Here is a 20,864-nt window from a genome sequence, read left to right on the forward strand (position 1 = left end):
TGATCATGATCATGGATAATTTCATATGCAAGAAAGTAAACATAGTATATTCCCCTCTTTCTCTTGCTGTAATTCCTTTGTTACAGCAAGTTACTGTGAAGGAGAAGAGAAGGAGGAAGCAATGATGAAAGCATCAGAGCCTTTCTCTGATGGTGCTAACTTTGGTAGGAGTGTCATAGAGACACAGTGGGGACCCAATGGTGAGGATCAATTTCCATTTCTTTATAAGTTTTTTTTGGAGGTGTTGTTGTTGTTGTTGCTGAGACAATTGGGGTTAAGTGACTTGCCCAGGGTCACAGAGCTAGAAAGTGTTAAAGTGTCTGAGATCACATTTGAACTCAGGTCCTCCTGACTTCAGAACTGGTGCTCTATCCACTGCACTACCTAGCTGCCCCATCTCTATAGTTCTTTGTAGCACTCACACTATTTGTTTCTCTTTAATTATTATTGCCTGTGCTCAATGGAAATTTTATAATACTTTAACATACATTTGTCACTGCAATTTCTTCCCATTGATCTGTGTAACTTTTCTGATTTCTGTTTGCTGTCTTAGAAAAATTTACTCAGTATTTACTATTTTATGGTGGTCTTTTGTGTGACTAGCATTTGATGGGGGAAAAGTCTACAAGTGTAAGGTTGGGGTTACTCCTTCCCCATTAGGGGTCAATTACCAGGAAAGCAGATTGAACCAAAAAAGAAATCATACCCACAGACCAGCAGCATTTAGGGGAACAGAAAAATATATGTTTTGTTTTTTTTTTAGTGTCCTCTATCTGAGATGACCAGAGTGGCTAATGTCATAATTTCTTTTCCTGTTCCCCTTTAGACAAGAATAAAAGTCTACCTTTGAAAAACTGTCAGGAACATTTCATAATATATGAAGATATATTGTATGTTTTCAAGTCAGTAACATGTTGTACAGTACTAAAGTAGAACTGGTATAAATTTAGTTGGGCTTTCTTTCTTTTGAATATGGTTAATGTAGGAGTTTGTTTTGCATGATTATAAATATGCAATGATGTTGTTTTGTTGTATTTTCTTTGGGTGAGGGAGGAGAAGAAAGGGAGATTAAAAATTAACTAAAAAATAAAATTGAATTTTAAAATATTAACAAATAAATAAATTTAGTTGGAGCTTTTCTGTCAATTGTGAATCCATAATCATGGATAATTTCATACACAAGAAAGTAGACATAGTATATTCTCCACTTTCTCTTGCTGTAACAAAGAAGTATGTGAAGGAAAAGACAATAGTCAGTCTTTGAGAGCCAAAGAGACAGAGATGAAATTCCATAATCCTGAGATTATTCTAGTATATGAAGGGAGGAACGTAGGATGATAGTTCTGAGGTATTTGTATATGTTTTTTCTTGGCCACTAAACAGACTGATCCTTTCCAGTGAAGACCTACATCCTTTCACTTGCTTATTTAGAGGAAAATTATGAGCTAAAAAAAGTGGTAGCTTTAGGAGCTAGCAAAGTCTAGAATGTATCAAGAGCCAAAAATCTATTCTAAGGAGGAATGAATGTCTAAAATGCTAATAGGTCCCACTAATAAGGAGCATGAGGCAGTTAAATGGCCCAAAATCCCAAGTTCTTTCAATTATCTGAACATTGATCCTCTTGAAAACTATTAATGGAACAACATTGGGAAATAGCTACTCTCTTCTAGTGGGGATGGCTGATAGAGAGTTCAAGTCTAAGGACTCAAACTGTATTTGGAAATTGCTGGCTTTGAATATACCTATAGACTAGTTAAACACTGTTTAAGAAAAACTGCGGGTGCATTTACTGTAGTAATTGTGCTGACACATAATTGATTTTATTTTTTTTTTTTTTTGGTTTTGAATAAAAAAAAATCTGGCGACATTTGTCAGGCTCTGAATTATGGGATACATTTTAAAAAATGAAATACAAAGAGGGCAGATTCTCACCAGGATTTGGAGCTCAAGATAAATTTCTGACTAGATAAACCCATAGTGACCACACATCCTTCATTGACTAAGATAGGCACCTGACACCCACTAAATGACAAAACTGAGAAATAGAAAGGGGAGTTCTCAGAGAATCAAAGAAAAATTGACATTCTTCTCAAGGTTCCTGGTGTTAGGTGGAAAACAGGATCAATCAATCAAATCACTGAGCATTTATTAAGTGTCTACTGTGTGTGCTAAGGATATAAAGAAAAAGTAAAAACAGTTCCTGTTTTCAAAGACCCCATAATCTAACCCGAGAAGACAACATATACATATATAGGTGTAATTTGGGATGTTTACATACTGCTACTTAAAAATAATTACAAACTGGTGGAAATAACAATTACTTGCTGCAGGCCTACAAGAGGGGTGGGGTTGGCATGAGAATTTTGGAGAGGAAAAACAATAATCTTTATTCTTTCTTCAAAAAAGACTCACATGGTCCCAGATTCTTTGTTTAGAGAGACCGTAGAGAAAGGAAAAAAGATTTGGGGTATCAACAGACTTGTAGAGGAGCCAATACTTCAATATGTCCCTGGATGCAGTTTGCCTTCCTTTAGACTTTGAATAATTTCCTTTGGGTGAGATTAGGGGTTCTCTTTTGGCTGAGCTGGGATACTAATTCCTAGTAAGAGAACTAATTCACTCTATTCATTTTCTGATAGATTCTGCTCTGTATAATTTCTCTGATTTCTGTTTGCTATCTCAGAAAAATTTACTTGCTATTTACTATTTATGGTGGTTTTTTGTGTAGCTACAATTTGATGGGGAAAAGTCTACAAGTGTAAGCTTGGGATTATCCCTTCCTCTTTAGGGGTCAATGACCAGGAAAGCAGATTGAAGCTAAAAAGGAATCATACCCTCAGACTTGCAATATTTAGGGGAGTAGAAATATATATATTTTTTATTCTAATGTCTTTTACTATCTGAGATGCCCAGGGTGGCTGATGTCATAATCTCTTTTCCTGTTCCCCTTTAGGCAAGAATAAAAGTCTACTTTTGAAAGGCTGTCAGGATCATTCCACAAGCCACATTTAAAGAGTCCGTGTGAGCAGTCACATAATCTATATAGACAACACACATACACATTTTCTATAGATACATGCACAATCACCAAAGTTAGTATGACATTGCCAGCACCTGGGGCCTCCTTCCTAAAGGAGCCAAGTAACTATACAGAGCACCTTCAAGAGCACCAGAAAGACAAAATGCTAACAAGTAGAGGTATGAAATATCAACCTCCTAGCAAGCTTCAAAAAGTCTGCAGCTCTACCTCAACTTGGGGGAAGGATCAAATCCACAATCAATGTGGCAATGCTATGGGAAGGATAAATATCTCTAGGCTAAGAGAACATAAATCTCTGCCTGAAGTAGGATTCCTTGAACTTCAGATGCCATAATCTGTGAAGACTGAATCTAAAGGAGGGAGAAAAGAGAAACAATTTTTGAAATTTGTATTAGATTTCCTTCTCAATTCTCTTAACTCATGTGACTTGATACTTTTGAGACCTTGAGCACATGATCAGCTTATTTTTGTAAATATGGAAATTAAAATTATATGATCTTGCTTCTGCATTTCAAAAGGATAAGGTTATAGATTCAATATTAGAAGGATCTTTAAAGGATCTCAAGACAAACTCCTCATTTTAGGGAGACTCAGAGAGGTTCCCACGAAAACAAAACAAACAAACAAACAAAAACCACCCCCTATTCTCTCATGATCTCAGTGTGTTTGGTAATTAAATTCTCTGGGGAGAAAAAAATCCCATTTTCTTTCTGTCAGTCTATAGAAATCCACTTATCCAGAGCTGTGGAATGTCTGCCCCTCTCCAGGCTTCTTCCCCACAACAGGCAGACTGAACTCTGAAAGGTTTTGCATTTGGCAGGCAAACTGGAATTTGCATAACTTTCAAAGTTAGCAGTGTTATAAAGAAAAATAGAAGAAGTTTCAACAAAGACAGGTTTTTCCATTTTTCCCCATCAAGCACTTCCATTTAAAAAAATCTTGCTTTTCCTTATTCTAACCCTGATTGACAGATGTCCCAGGATAAAACAGCTGCCCTGTGTCCAACCTGTCCCTAACTAGTTGTGTAATTTTGGAAGTCACTTAACTTCTCCATTGAGCCTCAGTTTCCTCATTTGTAATAAAAGGGAATTGGATTAGATGACCTTTAATGGCTCTATAGACTCTAAGATTCTCTGATTTAGTGGATCAACAGCTTGACCCAGCGGCTTCCTTATCTCATCTCAATGAGGTGGGAGGGAGGTTTGAGCTTCCAAATGAATGACTCTTTGGGCATTTTATGTGTGACTTCCTACTGTTACCAAGAGAGAGCTCTTGTGGGAACTTTAGCTAAGCACAACAGCCTGGGCTTGTGTTTCAGTTAAGCCATAAAGAGGGTTAAAGACAACTGCCAACTGTTTTGTTTTGTTGTTTTTTTTTTTTCCTTACAATGGAGGCCAATCCCTGGAGAAATGGAAGGCCTTTAATTACTGGGGGTCCTCATCCACCTGACAAAGGTCACCAAATCCCCTAGTAGTTAGTGAAGCAACAGTAGTCCCTTTGGGGCTGCTCCATTTGGAACACCAAGATCAAAGCTTTGCTTGATGGAGACTAGTTTGGGGGAAAAAGAGTCTGTGCTGAAAACAGCTTGCAGAACTGTGCCAGGATGAGCAGTATTCTCAGGATTTACCCTGCATTTTGGCTTGGTCCATATACCTGGGCTTAAATAGTACTGAGCCCACCCTAATTGCAGTATTGTTCCCCTCCCCAGCTTCAGAATTCAAGGACCAACATGATTATTCCATTACTCCTCATACTACCTAAAAAACAGGCGAGATCTAGTGTAGTAGAAAGAGATCTGGCATTAGGTCAGAATACCACTGTTGTTCCTTCTGTGGCTAAATGGGGCATTTCAATGTTTCTGAACTTGCAAATCTGTTTGTAAAAGGGAAAATTTGATACTCTATCTAGTTCATAAGGCAAGGCAAAAAATAAAATGAAACTATTTTATGTGCTTTGAAAACTGAAAAGCCTTATAAAAACAAAAGTTATTACTTTCTATCTTGACTTCTGCCTACAAACTAAAGAAGGAAGATGATTGGAATTCAGGGATGGACAGATAAAACAAATTCTCATCATCCTTATTCCAATGTTCCAATAAGTCTCTTTGATTTTCTCAATCAACAGACACTTATTAATCATGTACTGTATGCCAGGTATTTTTCTAAGTGCTGAGGATATAAACACAGGTACCTTGTTTTATTGTGCTTTACTGTTATTGCCTTTCTTACAGGGGTCTGCAGCAATGCTTCAATGAACAACTTTGTGGGCACCGTTTTTCAAAAAGCATGTGCTTACATCACATTTTGGTCATTTTCACAATATATCAGACTTTTTCATTATTATCACATCTGTTATGGCAATCTGAGATCAGTGATCTTTGATGTTACTATTATAATTGTTTTGCGGTATCACAAACCATCCTCATATAAGATACAAATTTACTTGATAAATGTTATATGTGTCCCAGCTGTTACATCAACCAGACATTTTCCATCTCTCTTCTTTTCTTCATCATCCCTATTCCCTAAAACACAACAATATTGAAATTAGGCCAATTAATAATACCACCATGGCCTGTGAATGTATAAGTGGAAAGAAGAGTTAATCTGTTTGATAAACATCAATTATATTTTAAGAAATGGCCATAGCCACCCTAATTTTCAGCAACAGCCACTCTGTTTAGTCAGAAGCCATCAACAGTGAGGCAAGACCTTCCACCAGCAAAAAATTCTTTCTCACTGAAGGCTCAGATGAAGGTTAGCATTTTTTTTTTTAGCAATAAAAGTACTTTTAATTAAGGTATGTACATTTTTAAAGATATGATATTATTACACATTTAACAGACTGTAGTATAATGTAAATAACTTTTATTTTCACTGGGAAACCAAAAACTTCACGTGACTTACTTTATTTTGATATTCACTTTATTGTGATGGTCTTTAACCAAACCAACACTATCTCTGAGATATACAAAAATGAAACAGTCCCTGCCCTCATAGGAGTTTACATTCTTCCAGGGAATATATAAGGCCACATATAAATAAAGACAAGATATTCACAAAATAAATGCACAGTGGTTTAGTAAGTAGTCACTAACTACAGGAATTAAGAAAGGAGTCTAAAAAGATGTTGTATATACAATGCTTATTATTGTTATTTGACATCAACGTGTTGTAAATGGTGTGTACCCCACAAAGATCTATATTATATTCAGTCCATGGTTCACCTGTTCTGTAGCCCATGAGGCACACTCCACTATACTCTTCTGGAAGATTGTTTAAATGTCTCACTAGCATCACTGGCATGAGGGCTTGCTTTTCAGGACAGTTCATCCCCCTTTGGTACCCAACTGGCACTCAAGTCTCATCTGTGGCTCCAAGAAGCCATAGTATATTCAGTAGAGCCATCTAGCAGATAGTTTAAACCAGATTGAATGTAACCAGCAAGCCTCTTGATCCCATCAGTGACTTAGGGGGACATCTCCCCCAAAACATTCCCTCAGAAGAATAGCAGATGAGGACAATTTGTTCCAACGACCATGAAAGCAGCTGAAGTAGCTTGAAGTTTGAAGAAGCTTGCTTAGAAGTTGGTTAGACATCAAAAACATAAAGATTATCCACTGCATCCTAGTCTATCGCCAGTTATCTTGACTTTCATTTTATGACTGGACTTCAATGTCTCTGGAACAGTGAAGGAGGCTGATGATTCTGTGTGACTCTGCCTCACCCAAATCCAATTTATCCACAAGTCAAGACATCACCCCATGATGTCATTGGTCCCCTTCAAAAACAAAGGACAGATAACAATAAGCCTCCCTGATAGCCAGCAAAACCAAGACACCCCACCTACCTTATAAATGGTCAGAAAAGCATTTATAGAAGAGCACACCTCCTCTTAAGTCCTCTTAGGAAATATCCAATATCCTACCAACCCAGAAACTAGCCACTGGATTCCTGATAGGACTTGGGTCTCATCATAGTAAAACCCTAATTAAAAAAAAAAAAAAAAAACAACCCTCCATTCTACCTCCAATCAAGAACTCTTACCTCTGACTCCAAGGCCATGTTCATGCCCCTGATATATGAACATTACCTAGAATTTCTCTGACTTGCTCTCCTAAATTACAACATTATGTTGTACCTTACCATTTTGCCTCTGAACCTTGCACTTCACCCCACACTAGAACTACCCTAATAGTAGAGGGAGACAAAGTATGAACCAAAGGTAATGGCAGTTAAACTCCACCTTGAAGGAAGTTAGAAATTCTAAGAGGTAGGAGTGAGGAATAAAGACAGCTTAATATCAAGAGAAGAAATGCTATGTTATATGTAAAGAACTTCTAGTAGATAGCTTGACCGAAGCATTGAGTATATGAAAAGGAGGATAATATAATCAGGCTGGAAAGATGGGGTGGAATTGGATTGTGAGGGGCTTTAAATGAGGAAAAAATGAATTGTATTTTACTCAAAAATAAATGGGGATCTACTGAAGTTGCTTGATCAGGATGAAAAGTTTGTGTTTGGGGAATATAAATTTGGTACCTATGTGAAGGAGGGGTTTAAAAGGGGAGGGACTGGAAACAGGGAGACCAATCCACAGCTATTGTAATAGTCCAAAAGAGAAGTGATGAGGGTCTGCACTAGAATGGCTATAATGTGAGTAGAAAATATGACCAGATATAAGAGATGTTGAAAAGGTGTAATAAATAAGATTTGGTGATTGGCTGGATATGGGAAATGAATTAGAGGGAAGAGATGAGGACAATTCCTGAGTTGATGAATATAATCTAAGTGACTGGAAGAACAGATCTACCTCGATAGAAATATGGAAGTTTGAGAGAGGGTTAGGATTACAGAAAAGGAAATTAGTTCTGTTTTAAAAATGAGACAGTGGTCTCTGTGCTTCTGGCAGCTACAGCTTCTTGGAAACTATAGATTCTGCCTAATAAATGCATTTTCTTCTCATCTTACTGGGATCCAATTGTCTCTATAATATCTTGCTATTCCATACTCTTTCCCTTTCCAGATTGTCTTTATTGTCTTATTCTCTCCCCATTAAAATGAAACCTCCTTAAGGACAAAGAATCTCTTGTTTACTTCTATTTGTATTTTCAGTACTTAGGACAGTGTCTGGTGTATAATAAGTATATTTAATAAACTTTCCATCCTTCTATCTATCATCAAAATCATCCTCATCTATTTATGTTCAGTCTGAAATGATTCTGGGACATCCAGATAAAAATGTCCATCATTGAGTTGGAAGTGTGAGAATAGAGCTCAGAATAGACATAAAGTGCCAGATCCTTAGATATGGGAGTCCTCCCCTTAGAAATAAAATGAATCAACAAAAATTGATGAAATCATCAAGAAGAGAGTAAAGAGAAAAGAGAAGAAAGGACCAAACTTAGAGTCTTGGGACATACCCATACATAGGGGAATGTATCCTAAATGAGAAATAAGGGATAGAAGAGAATTGTTCCTAAATATTGAAACAACAGAGTAGTGCCACAGGAACCCAGGGAAGAGAGAGTATGCAAAAGGAGAGAGTAGTCAAAAGTGCCAAATGCTACAGTCAAGAAGGGCAAGAATTGATAAAACTCCATTGGATTTAATGATAAAGAATCACTGATGACTTTGGGAAGAATAATTTCAGTATGCTGGGAACAGAAGTCAGATTGCAATGAATTCAGAATTAAGTTGGAGGAATAAATATGGAGGCAACAGTTTTAAAAGCAGCTTATTAATCCCCAAAATGAATTAATAAAGTCCCTCTTAGAAAGGTACTTCATATATAGGATATCTATTTCTTACACCACAAAGAAGTGTTTAAAACACAAAACACATAACCTCACATCAACACTTAAAATACAAAACAGTAAATTATAACTTCCATTATGCTCTGCCAAGATGTAAAGACTCCCAGGAGACAAAGGGACTGATGAAAAGTATTCACTTCCCCCTTAACTCTTCACCACAATTCATTCAAAATCAAGGTTTTTAGTTAACTGTTTTTATCTGTAGTATTTATGTGGTGGCAGTTACCTCTACAAAATTGATCCAGAGAAGAACTACTGCTTGGGAAACTAGCACCCAGCATCCCCAACCCCTAAAATTAATGATGTGGTTTAAGACTAAGAGTATCTACATCAGGATTGCCATTCAGGGGGGAAAAAAACCAAAATGATAAAGGTACCTCGGTCCCTGAGATTCAGTCTGGGATGACCTGGATAAACACATACTCTTAGAGCATGCACAGAGTTTCCCCTCCATATTTCAGCTGAATTTGTGTGCCAGCATAGCATTTGATCACTTCTGGTGATGATGAACTCCTTGGTCAGTCATGTATACTCAGTCATTAAAGATCAGAGGATTTGGAGATGATGAAGCAACCTCCTTATTGACCACTGGACTTTTAAAAAATGGAATATCTTGCAAGCAGGATGATTTCAGAAAAACTTATAAAAACTTGCATGAACTGATGCATAGTGAAGTGAACAGAACCAAGAGAACATTTGTTCACAGTAAAAGCAATGTTGTTCAGTGAAGAATTGTGAATAACTTAGCTATACTCCGGAATACAATGATCCAAGACAATTCAAAGGACTAATGATAAAGCAAATTATCTGCCTACAAAGAAAGAACTGATCTTAATTGGAAACATTCTAAAGCATGCTATTGTTCACTTTAGTTCTTTCTTTTATTTGAGTCTTCTTATATAAAATTACTAATATAGAAATGTTTTACATAATTACACATATATAACCTATATCTGATTGCTAATCATCTCAGGGAGAAGGGAGGGGAAGAAGAAAAGAAGGAACTGAATTTGGAACTCGAAATTTCTAGTTAAAAAAATGTTTAAAATTGGGGGTAGGAGGGAATGTCCTAGATTGGAGTTTGTAGAATTGAGAGAATCTGAGTGAATGATGACTGCACATGAGAACTCAGTTCTGACAATAACTCCATCACTCTTTGAGAAGATAATTATTATTGAGAAGAGGAATCTATAAAGCCAAACAGTCAAAAAATGATGAAGAAATAATTAAGAATTAAGTATTTTATTTCCTAGGCCAGTGTTCTCTCCATTATATTAATCTCTTAGTTAGCACTTATTTTTCTTCCCTATTTCTATTTCTAAAAAGGACATTAAAATCATTGTGAGAATTAACATTCAAAAATGATAAACTTTTGTATTTTTCAATCTTGGAATATTTGGTATCACAAATGTTAAAGGAATTTCTTATGAATATAAAAGTAAATCTCATCTAAGAAAGATTACCATTAAGAAACTGTTAGAACTGTTGTCAGTGGCTAATATGGAAATATTTTGCATGACTGCACGTGTATGATTCATATCAAATTGCTAGCCTTCTTAAAAAAGTTGGAGGCACAAAATATGGAACTCAAAATTGAAAAAAAAAGTTGAAATTTTTTTTCATGTAATTGAAAAAAATAAAAATTAAGTATAAAAAGAAAAAAAGAGAGAGAGAGAGGAGTCTATTTTTTTTCCAGAGGCTATCTGTCTTGAGGAGATTAGTGCAGAACTGAAATGAAATGTAAAATGTTTATTCACTAGCTCCTGATGAATGTTTGTTTTTATACTTTTAATTGTCAACCTCTAAGCAGAGAATAACAGTAGTTGTTACCAGTGCTTTTCTTTTTGCTGAGGCAATTGGGATTAAGTGACTTGCCCAGGGTCACACAGCCAGGAAGTGTTAAGTATCTGAGACCAGATTTGAATTCAGGTGCTCCTGACTCCAGGGCTGCTATTCTATCCACTGCTCCACCTCATTGCCCTGACCAGTGCTTTTCAACTAACTTTTCTCAGTGTTTGCTTGTGAGAAGCTTTTGCGTCAAATTTAAATTTTGTATGTAGAAAATTAATACCTGTCCTAAACCTGAATTATATTGTAGATTGAATACCATTCTTATTCGTTTTAACAGGGATACCCTAGACACAAGCCAAAATTGAAGTTTTAAGTAATTTTTCTCTAGGCAAAAGGGTGAGAAGATAATGAACCAAAGTTATATATATATATATATATATATATAAAGACCCTGCCTTTTCTTTCAAAGCATCATACTTCTCCAGGACTAAACTCAATTTGGATTATGTGCATGGTTCTAATGATGAGATAGGCTCTAAGAGGAAAGAGCAAAGGTAAAGTGCCCCAGTACTTTAGGCCCTGTAGCAGTTTTAAGTATTAGATATATATGACAATCAGCAAAAAGTTCAAGCACATGTGGAATCAACCAGAAATAAGTAAGATACAGACTCAGCTACACCCTAGCCAGAGCATAGGTAGCTCCATAAGTTAGCAGGGATTCATTTATGATCCATATTGTTTGCAACAATCTCTCTCTAAATTATACCTTTAATAATTTTTTACAACAGAATTTGTTATTTATTGGGCACAATATGTTTATTATAACAATAAGCAATCCCACATGTGTAGTGTTGTTCTTCTTTATACATTTCCCAGAAATAACAAAAAAAACAAAACAAAACAGTGTAAATAATTGAAATTGAAGGAAAAAGAAAATAGTGATAGCTCCTAAGGTTTAACTATCATCTCTGCAGATGTCTTAGAAAGTTACATATCTAGCTCTTATCTCCCTCCTGAGCTTTAATTCTGTGTTTCCAACTGCCTGATAGACATCTATTTCTGGGAGTCCCATAGAAATCTCACACACAACATATCTAAAAGAGAATTCATTTTCTATCTTTTTAAACTTATCCTTCTTTCTAATTTTGCTATTTCTATCAAAGACACCATCAGTCTTCTAGTCACCCAAGCTCCCAGAGTAGGAGGTCTCCATTCCAATTCACACCCCATATTTAATCCATTAATTGCTGATTCAACTTCATTGATATCTCTCCTCATTCAACAGCATCCTATTCCAGGTCCTCATCATGTCTCACTTACCTGGACTATTGCAGTGGTCTTCTAATTGGTCTTTCTCTATCTAGCTTTCTCCTTTCTAATTCATCTTCCACATAGCTCTAATCTAATAGTGCTAAAGCATGTATGACCATAACAGTCCACTCTTCCCCTTCCCCACCAAGAAGCTTCCCTTTGCCTTAAGGATAAAATGTAAATTTTGTTGGCATCTAAATCCTTTCACAATTTGATTCTAGAATGATTACATCTTTTTTACACACTCCACCACTTTATTCTACCTCCTTTCCAGAGTATAAATGGACTGGTGATGCTCTTCCTCTAAATCTCCACCCCTTGAAACCTCTAGCTTCCTTCAAGATTCAAGTGCCATCTCTTTAAGAAGTCATTTTTGTTGCTCCCTCTTCCATTTGATGATAGAATTCTTTCACCAATTCCTTTTTTATGTACAAACACAAACACATTCTGGTTTTGCTTATTAAAGATGAGTGGAAAATACAGAGTTATTGAATGCCATCTATTATCTGGGGTGGATGGGTAGGGAGGGTGAGAGGAGAGATGATAAGAACTATTGTAGCTCTTCATAAGCTTTACCTGTTTGTGGGAATTATAAAGCAATAACATCAAACCAGTAGAATAGGGAAAAATATTTATTTCTAAGGTCAATTACCTTGACAGGCAAAAAGCATTTCTCAATTTCAATTTCATTCAGAAATACATAAACCATGCATAGACCAATATGGCCTGCCCCAACATATATTTAACATGGTAAATATAAGGAATAAATTGTCTGAATATAAATATCTATAAAAAAATAAGTACATCACAAAATTTAATTCAACCTCCATTAACCAGTTCCAATAAGGTAAATGATTTTGCTGCTCTAACATATACCCAATTTTCACCTTTTATCATTTTTCACAAACTCTTTATCAGCACTTTTACAATAAAGAGGGAATTCAGGGTATCAGCTACCTGGTTCAGTGACCTTTTCTCATATGCATCAAATGGAGTAGATCATCACCAAAATGTGATGTCTACTATTGCTCAAACTGGACTTCTAAGAGGCCAGAGAATAGGTTTTATTTGGGAAAGGGTAAGGGAAAGGAAAGCAGGGAGCAATGAGTAAAGGCAAAACAAGGTGATGAAATACTTCTGCAGGAGTGCAATACAGGTGAGGTAGACTCGTATTCATGAAACACATCCTGATATACAGTAGTACAGTTTCTTTCAGTTTTGCATTTTTATGAATTGAAAAAGATTATCTTTGATTTCTAACTTGGGTGTCTCTCCATGGCATGTGTTTCCAATTTATGCATTCCTTGCAAAATCTTCTCATGGAGCTTTGGAGTTTCTCCCTGAAATCTGCCAGACATTTGAGTCAGACACACACTCCCCTTCGGACCCTCTCTTCAGAAGCTCCATCCAAATGTGTTGTCTCCTCTCCTCCTCCTGACAGATGTATCACTAATTAATGTATTACTTAGTCTTTGTTTTCTCCCAGATTGGCCCCCAGTCAGCCATCCATTTACATTCCTGGATGAGGAGGAGCAAAGCTTTTCATTGCTAACGGAAGCAAATGAAGACAGATTTTAGGAACTCCTCTACCTTTCTTGGAATGTTTGGAACAAGGATCCCCAATCCTTTGCCAATCTGGAATAAAGAAAGGCCAAAGCAGGGGAGATGCTGCCATGCTTTGCCAGCCAGAGTACATGAGGATGAACCACAGAGATCTCTTAACTAAGATGTTGTCTTCAGACTGTCCCAAATGCTTTGCGTTTGATGTGCACGGTTATGAGTTACCCTCTTTGCTTTGTGGAGCTCAGCTCTCTGCTTTGCAAGGTGAAAGGATGCTTTGATGCTATTACTGATGGCCTCCAACCTGTTAAAACAAAAGAATAAATTTTGTTAACAAAACTCATGATTACATCAAGATCAAGGAAATACATCAAATCATCATGAAGAGAAAAATCAATCGCAATCTCATGCTTGAGCTCTTTTCACCGCCAAATTAGAGTAGAAACCTACCACCTCCCCAAACAAAATAAGGAAAAATTATGAAACTATTGAAATAGGATCTGTGTTATGATCAGAACAGAAAAAAAAAAAAAAAACCAAGGGAAATTAAGTATGGAGAAAATCTAGTAAACCTAATAGAAATTAAATATGGGCTTTAAAGGAAACTTAGCATGATTCTTTGTCTCTTTTGTTCATATTTTCACAGGACTCTTTTCAATGGAAAATTCAATTTATTTTTTTTTTCCCTGAGACATTTGGGGTTAAGTGACTTGCCCAATCACTGTGTGACCCAGTGTCACATAGCTAAGAAGTGTTAAGTGTCTGAGATCGCATTTGAACTCAGGTCTTCATGACTCCAGGGCTGGTCCTCTGCGCCATCTAGCTGCCCAGTTTATCTTGAGAAAGGAACTAGTCTTCTTTGCAGTGAAAGAAATAGAATGCAATAGAAGGAAGTAGCTGACAGGAGCAGGGGGAAAAGGATTGTGTCTAGTTAAGACTAGGGCAGAAAAATTTCTGCATATCTAATATTTTAGGGAGCAGAGTTAAGAATGGAGAGCTATTTATGGGTCAGTGTAGCATAATGAATTGTGTTGGGTTTGGGAAAAGGCTTGTGTACATTTTAACTCACATTATACACTTACTAGCTCCATTACCCTGAGCAATTGAACTGATCTCTGACAAGTCTCTATTTTTTCATCTATAAAATGGGGATAACACTTGCAATACTACCATGGGTAAAGAGTTTAAAGAACTATATGTACATGTTACTTAATTTTTCAAGAGTAGTTTACTTCAGACTGACCCAATAAAGATTGATAATTGGTAGGGTTTAGTATTGGAATCATAAAGAACATGAGAGATGATCCAGTCCAAGCCCCTCATTTTACAGATGAGGAAACTGAGACCTAGAGAGTTTAAGACTTTCAAGTCATTTTGCAAATTGTGGTTCACTTAACTCTGGACAAGATATGACTAGTCTTATTTAAAATAAACTGAAAGACTAAAATAATAGGGGTTAAGTTACTGGTAAAAGGCAACAAGAAGTTAGTAAACAGATCAGAAATCCTGACTTCTGGCTGGGGCTCAGTACACTCTGACCATAGAACTTTTTGATACTTAATTTCCAGGAAAAATTCACTTTGACCCTAATAGGTAAATGTAGAACATATGACAGATCTAAAGTGCAGGTTTCTTCTCCAGGGTACATGAAACCCAATGTGAGGAGTTTGGAAATTTCATCATGTTAACCAGCTCTGATGTCATTTTAATGGGGCTGGCTGATTTAAATCTTCCCTCCACTCCAGGTCAAAACTAAAGAAGGGAGAGGAAGGGGGAAAGTGAGCAGACTTAGTTTGGATTGACATTGGTTATCAGCCAAATAGTCTTATTTAAAAACAAAAACAACTCCCTCCTCCTTACTAACTCCACACCCAACCTTATCCCGCCCCACCCCCACAAAACAGTATGTTCCAAATCTTACCAACCCTGCCTAATGACTTTATTTTCCTCATGGATGGGCAAATGATAACTGCCTCCCTTTGAAAAACCTAAATACATATGACAATAAAAACGGACTCTCTCTCTCTCTCTCTCTCTCTCTCTCTCTCTCTCTCTCTCTCTCTCTCTCTCTATATATATATATATATATATATATATGTATTTTTTTTTTTTTTTTCCTTCAGGGAAACCAGCAAGTTTGCTGACAGGGAACTCAGTAAAATTGAAAAGTGACTACAGGTGTTTCCCATAACCACAAATGTGCCATGAGGTAGGCAACAGCTTACATTTATATTCATCATTCCAAAATGAAATATCAAGATGACTCCTTTACCCTATATTGGTTACCAAGCATAGAATTCTTCAATTGAGAAGGGTCATAAAAGAACATAAAGATGTTCTTTTGACCTTTGAGGAAAGGACTTTTTCTGTGTTAATGAACATCCTCTCACCTTCTCATTTTTTTCTTGTTCACAAGCTCTTGGTGCACACACTTCAGTCTATCATCAATACAGTCTTTTCCTTTTGCTTCATTCCAGGCTTTCTTCGAAGTATTTTGGGCCCTGAAAGAGAGAAAGAAAAAAATTAAAGCAACTGCATTGTCAACTCTGACCCTCTGAAGCTGTTTCAATGCAATAAATACCTTTTTCCATGGCCAGAATTGTAATATTGGATTGTGGAGAGGTTTGGGTGTCTACAAAGCTGACTAAAAGTGAAAGGTGTTTTTACTCACCAGAGTTCCTTTCCTGCTTGGCAAAAGACCCAGCATTTCTTGTCTTTTTGACTGGTACATTGGCATCTCTTCCTGGAGTCTGCTGACTTGGTAAGAAGTGAATCTTCTAGGGATCGTTTGGATCGAGAAGGGCTTCCAAGTCCATATGGAACTGTGTGCCTAGGTTTAAAAGAAGAAAAAAGGGGATATTAACACAATTGATTGCCCTCAAAACGTCATGATCTTAAGTAATACAAAGAGCTCATCTGACCCAATAATTTTGGCAGCATAAAGTTACTAATACTAAAGGTTGGACCTTGAGGGGCATACCAACTGCTAGCTCAGAATGTGTACAATATGGACAATTATTCTACTGCTCTTAATGTAATACAGTTCTTAATGAGGTTAAAATTCTTCTTTCCATAAGTGGTATTTTTTTCAATCAAAAATTATTAAAAGTCAGCACATAAGTAGCTCTGGTGTCTGTTTCACATTTTCTTACTCTGCTAATGTTCTACACTGATCTTTTTTTCCCTGCCTTGGACTTCTATGAAGCATAACACATGGGATTATAGAACCCTGTCAACTTCAGGCTTCAGATTGTACACAGCAAACTCTTATCAGAAAAGGAAGCTCTATAACTCTGCCTGAATTATATCCCTATGTGAGAAATTCCTGCCAGGATATTAGTATTAAATATCTCTATGAGATGATCCTAGTAGATCTCTATGAGATGATCCTCTAACTCACTGTGTTGCTTAGTCATTTTTAACCATGTTCAACTTTTCATAAACCTTTTTGGGGCTTTCTTAGTAAAAATACCAAAGTGATTTGCCATTTTCTTCTCCAGCTCATTTTACAGATGAGGAAAGTGAGGCAGAGTTAATGGCTTAGTTGTCTAAAGTCGAATTTGCACTCAAGTCTTCCTGCCTCTAAAGTCAGAGTTCTATCCCTTGCACCACTCAGCTGCTCCATAACACATGGCCATTGAAAAAGTACTTTTTAACTTCTTGGTCTCAGGAGTAGTAATAAAGTGGAAAGAACTCTTAATTTTGGAGGCAGAGAGCCTGGTTCAAATCCCTAACTACTACTATATTCACTGGCCCTATTTTCCTCAACTGTAAAATGAGGGAATTGGATTAAAAAGCTTCTGAGGCCTTTTCCAGTTCTAAATGGATGATCCCATAGCTAGATGATGGTGTTGGCTCTCTTTACAAGTATAATGCTATGATTTTATATAATTTTTAATGATCATTAGTATTCTTACAAGGGTTAATCATGCCTACAAAACAGATTGAATCTACCAAATCCAGTTCTGAAAACTAATTTCTCAAATCTCAACTAGTATAACAACTTGGAGAATTTCTTTCTAAGGCACTAACATAAAGTTGCTTGTCTTTAAATTTTGCCCACTGTGTCCTACATGTATCATACAATGATCTATCCAACTAATAAGTAGGTGGAACCCATGGCCTAGACTGCCTTATGTTCTTATTTTGTTTTTTAATGGAAGACTAATGTCCCAGGAAAGCATTAAATCCCTTCAGATGTGTCAACCTCTAGAAATTTAACAAGTAAAAAACACTAAAGTTTCAACTAGGGCTCGAATGAATGACTAGAGTTACAATGCCCTCTAGAGACTTACTCGGGAGTGTTGATCCAAATGATGTCCAGGTGGCAGAAGTACACACATTCTTTATCCAACAAGGACGAGCAAGAGCAGCGTTTAGAGCGTCGAGAGCGCCAGGGTGAACTGGGAGGTGGATTGATTACACCAGCTTGAGCTTCTGTGCTGAGCTCAGTACCAAAAGCTAAGAGAAAGATAAAGGGGAGAATGGGATTCAGATTCATTACAGAATTAGAAATTCATAGTATTTTAGCATTCGACTAATATCTAGCTGATTTGAGTGAAGTACACTGCTTGGATTTCAGGGGGAATCTCTGAAATGAATTCTTTTTTTTCTTTCATCCTTAACCTAAATGCTTTGCTTTGCCTTTACCCACATTAGCATTATCAGCGCCTAAAGGGACCATCAGAAATATGGGAAAACAAATGTTTTAAGGGGCTATTTTATTAAGCCTTTTAGTGATCTGAGAAACTTTTCCTGTTGTAAATTAGGCTAATGACCTTTAAATTGTCCCTAATTTTAAAGAAAGCGTACCTTGTATTCCCATGTACCTCCCTTCATATCCTAATTCCTCTATACAGCAAGTAATTCAAGTTACTTGGTTATACAGCTTTTAGGGACCTACTGACACCAATTTTTATAAAGTAATCACGGTTATCTTTCACTTTACCTAAAATCTGCTTTCTTCTCTAATAAAATTAGAGACTTGGAGGTGAAGGAAGAAGCATTTTGGAAGAGAGGAGACATAAGCTCCATAGCAGAGATTTCAGAAAAGTATTAAAAAGTCTTATAGGACTGCTGACCTTAGGCTAAACTCAAAAGAAGTTTTGAAAACTTGATCAGGATTCCCAAACTGCTGCGCAGAAAGAAAGAAAAAAAGAAAGAAAGAAAGAAAGAAAGAAAGAAAGAAAGAAAGAAAGAAAGAAAGAAAGAAAGAAAGAAAGAAAGAAAGAAAGAAAGAAAAAGAAACCTGGTCCTAAGCGTGGCTTCTTAGGGGTATATCTAGACCCTTCTGTTACCTCCTGGAGCATTCTCTCTCCTTGCTAGCTCTTTAGATGGCTTTTGGCTACAGAAACTGACTTGCCCAGCAGATTTCCAATGATCAGACACATGCATGTCAAGATTTTAATTCCTTGTCATCCACTCCCTCTGGTCTGGATCACATAGACAGCAAACCAAACATGCATACAAGTACACACTCACAATCCTAAATCTTCATGTAACTTAGATTTATCCTATCTCTCTCCCAAGACAAGTGAATAAAACTGTGAATAAAGCTCATGTTGTACCGAGTGCCAAGAACCTGCCAGAAGAAAATCTAAAGTCAATAATGACAAGATTGGAAGAAAGCATCTGCTTTCACCCTGAAACCACCTAGGGGGGTTTATTCAACAGACTATACTCTAGGTGATGTTTCTGCTCATGTGCTCACTGAGTCAGACTTGAACAAAATTCCATAGCTTCAAGTTGAAACACTCTCTCTAATATCATACATGCTGACATGCTAGTATCAGCAGTAATACTACGCGATGGCAATATTAAACTTTGGTGTGTTAATGTGCATATTACACATATGTACTATGTTTCAATTTTATCTAGTATTTGAATGTTCTTTAATGCTAAAGACAAGTTCAGCAACACTCCTTTGCAAAAAATAAACCCAACTAATATATTGTCATATTCTGCACATATATAATTTAATTATTAATTATTTTTCACTCCAAGATTTGGTAACTATAGACAATAATTCCCAGACATAGGATTAATGAGCCACAATAGTAAAGGATACATGGAGGAAGACAAGCAAGAAAAACACTAAAGTGGATAATTAAGTCATTAATACTCAGAAGCTTACAAGCCAGCATGCCTACCTGTGTCTGGAGCTCCTTGGAAAACCACAAACAGCAGGGAGAAAATCATCTGGAAATAATCCATTCTGAAAATACCTCCTCTGCTAACTAAACTCAAATTAAAACACACAAAAACAACTTCAGTTTAACCCTGAACTACTTCTGATATTCGGACCCCCAAAGTTTTTTCTTCAGTGTTGGTGTCCAAAGAGAGAGAGAAGAAAAACTTCTGCCTCTGCCGGGAGAGAGGGCAATCCAAAAGGTCTGGAAATTCCGCGATCGTCCAGTGAGCTGTACTAGAAACCTGACGATCTTTTCAGTGACTTCCAGTGCTCATGCAGAAGCCAATCTGGCTTGGACAGCACTCTGCCTCCTTTTTATACTGAACCCCCATAGAGCGAGTAAACAGCTCAGACTTTTTTTTTTTTCTATCCTGAGACAATGTTATTGTGTTATTAGTCACCAAGAGGCAGCAACGTGCGGACCAAGATAAGGCCAGGCTGGAAAGGAAATCACTGCAAACTTCAGAGAGGCAGACGCCGTCTGACAATTCAGGGGCAGGGCTAAGAAAAAGAAAATACCCATTAGAGACCTTTGGTAAACCTGCTAGTGCAGTGTCAGATTCTACTTCCCCTTCATAGCTCTGCCAGCTCCAGAGTTCAAGAATCAGACTAGGGAATTAAAAAAAAAAAAAAAAAAAAGTCATGAGATTGGTATGAAAAGTATGAGCCACAGTTTAAATGGATTGTATTGTTATGTGAAGTTTTTTTTATAATTGTTATTAGTTCCCCCCCCTTTTTTTTTGTCTTTCCTGATTTTTAGAACATTTAGGAAAACAAGGAAAGACTTTCACTCTCTTTACTCCTCTTTGCCCCAGACCAAATTATAGGGGGAATGGGAATAATTTTCTTATCCTTTCAATGGCAATGTCAATATAATCCCCTCATCCTCCCCATTTCTTCAGCCTTTCCCCATCTTTAATTTTTTTTTTACTTTTTAAGAAATGTTGGGGGGGAGGTTATTGAAAGTGGTAAGAAGGGAAAGATTTTCTTAAATAATTTTATACATCATTTCAATATCAATAAATGAGGAAGTCATTTAGACAATTAGGAATATGGTCAGGGTGAAAATCATAGTGTGATATGAAGAACAACAAACGTTGATACTTTATTGGAAAGAAGGTAGAAGTATTGGCTTCAGAATGATAGAAAGTATTGAG

The 20,864-nt window shown here is 36.7% G+C and overlaps 1 protein-coding gene across 1 annotated transcript; it reads right to left on the bottom strand.

The window, feature by feature from the left end:
* Positions 1–12,571: 12,571 nt before the first annotated feature.
* EDN1 (endothelin 1) lies at positions 12,572–20,197 on the bottom strand. Its single transcript, XM_003760165.4, has 5 exons — positions 19,667–20,197; positions 17,813–17,978; positions 16,189–16,347; positions 15,908–16,018; positions 12,572–13,821 (listed from the first exon to the last, which is right to left on the bottom strand). Exons 1-5 carry the CDS (start codon positions 19,728–19,730, stop codon positions 13,680–13,682), a joined length of 642 nt encoding a protein of 213 aa, XP_003760213.1. The 5' UTR covers positions 19,731–20,197; the 3' UTR covers positions 12,572–13,679.
* Between the last annotated feature and the right edge of the window lie 667 nt (positions 20,198–20,864).

This window comes from Sarcophilus harrisii, chromosome 1 (assembly GCF_902635505.1).
Source record: "Sarcophilus harrisii chromosome 1, mSarHar1.11, whole genome shotgun sequence".
Classification (NCBI taxonomy): Eukaryota; Metazoa; Chordata; class Mammalia; order Dasyuromorphia; family Dasyuridae; genus Sarcophilus; species Sarcophilus harrisii.

Bases quoted from the DNA above. Each gene is read 5' to 3' on its own strand.
- EDN1 (XM_003760165.4), bottom strand. From the start codon at position 19,730: ATGGATTATTTCCAGATGATTTTCTCCCTGCTGTTTGTGGTTTTCCAA. The intron at 17,979-19,666 runs GTAGGCATGCTG...TCTTTCTCTTAG, and splicing joins CCAAGGAGCTCCAGACACAG to CTTTTGGTACTGAGCTCAGC. The intron at 16,019-16,188 runs GTGAGTAAAAAC...TCTCTCTTTCAG, and splicing joins CAAGCAGGAAAGGAACTCTG to GGCCCAAAATACTTCGAAGA.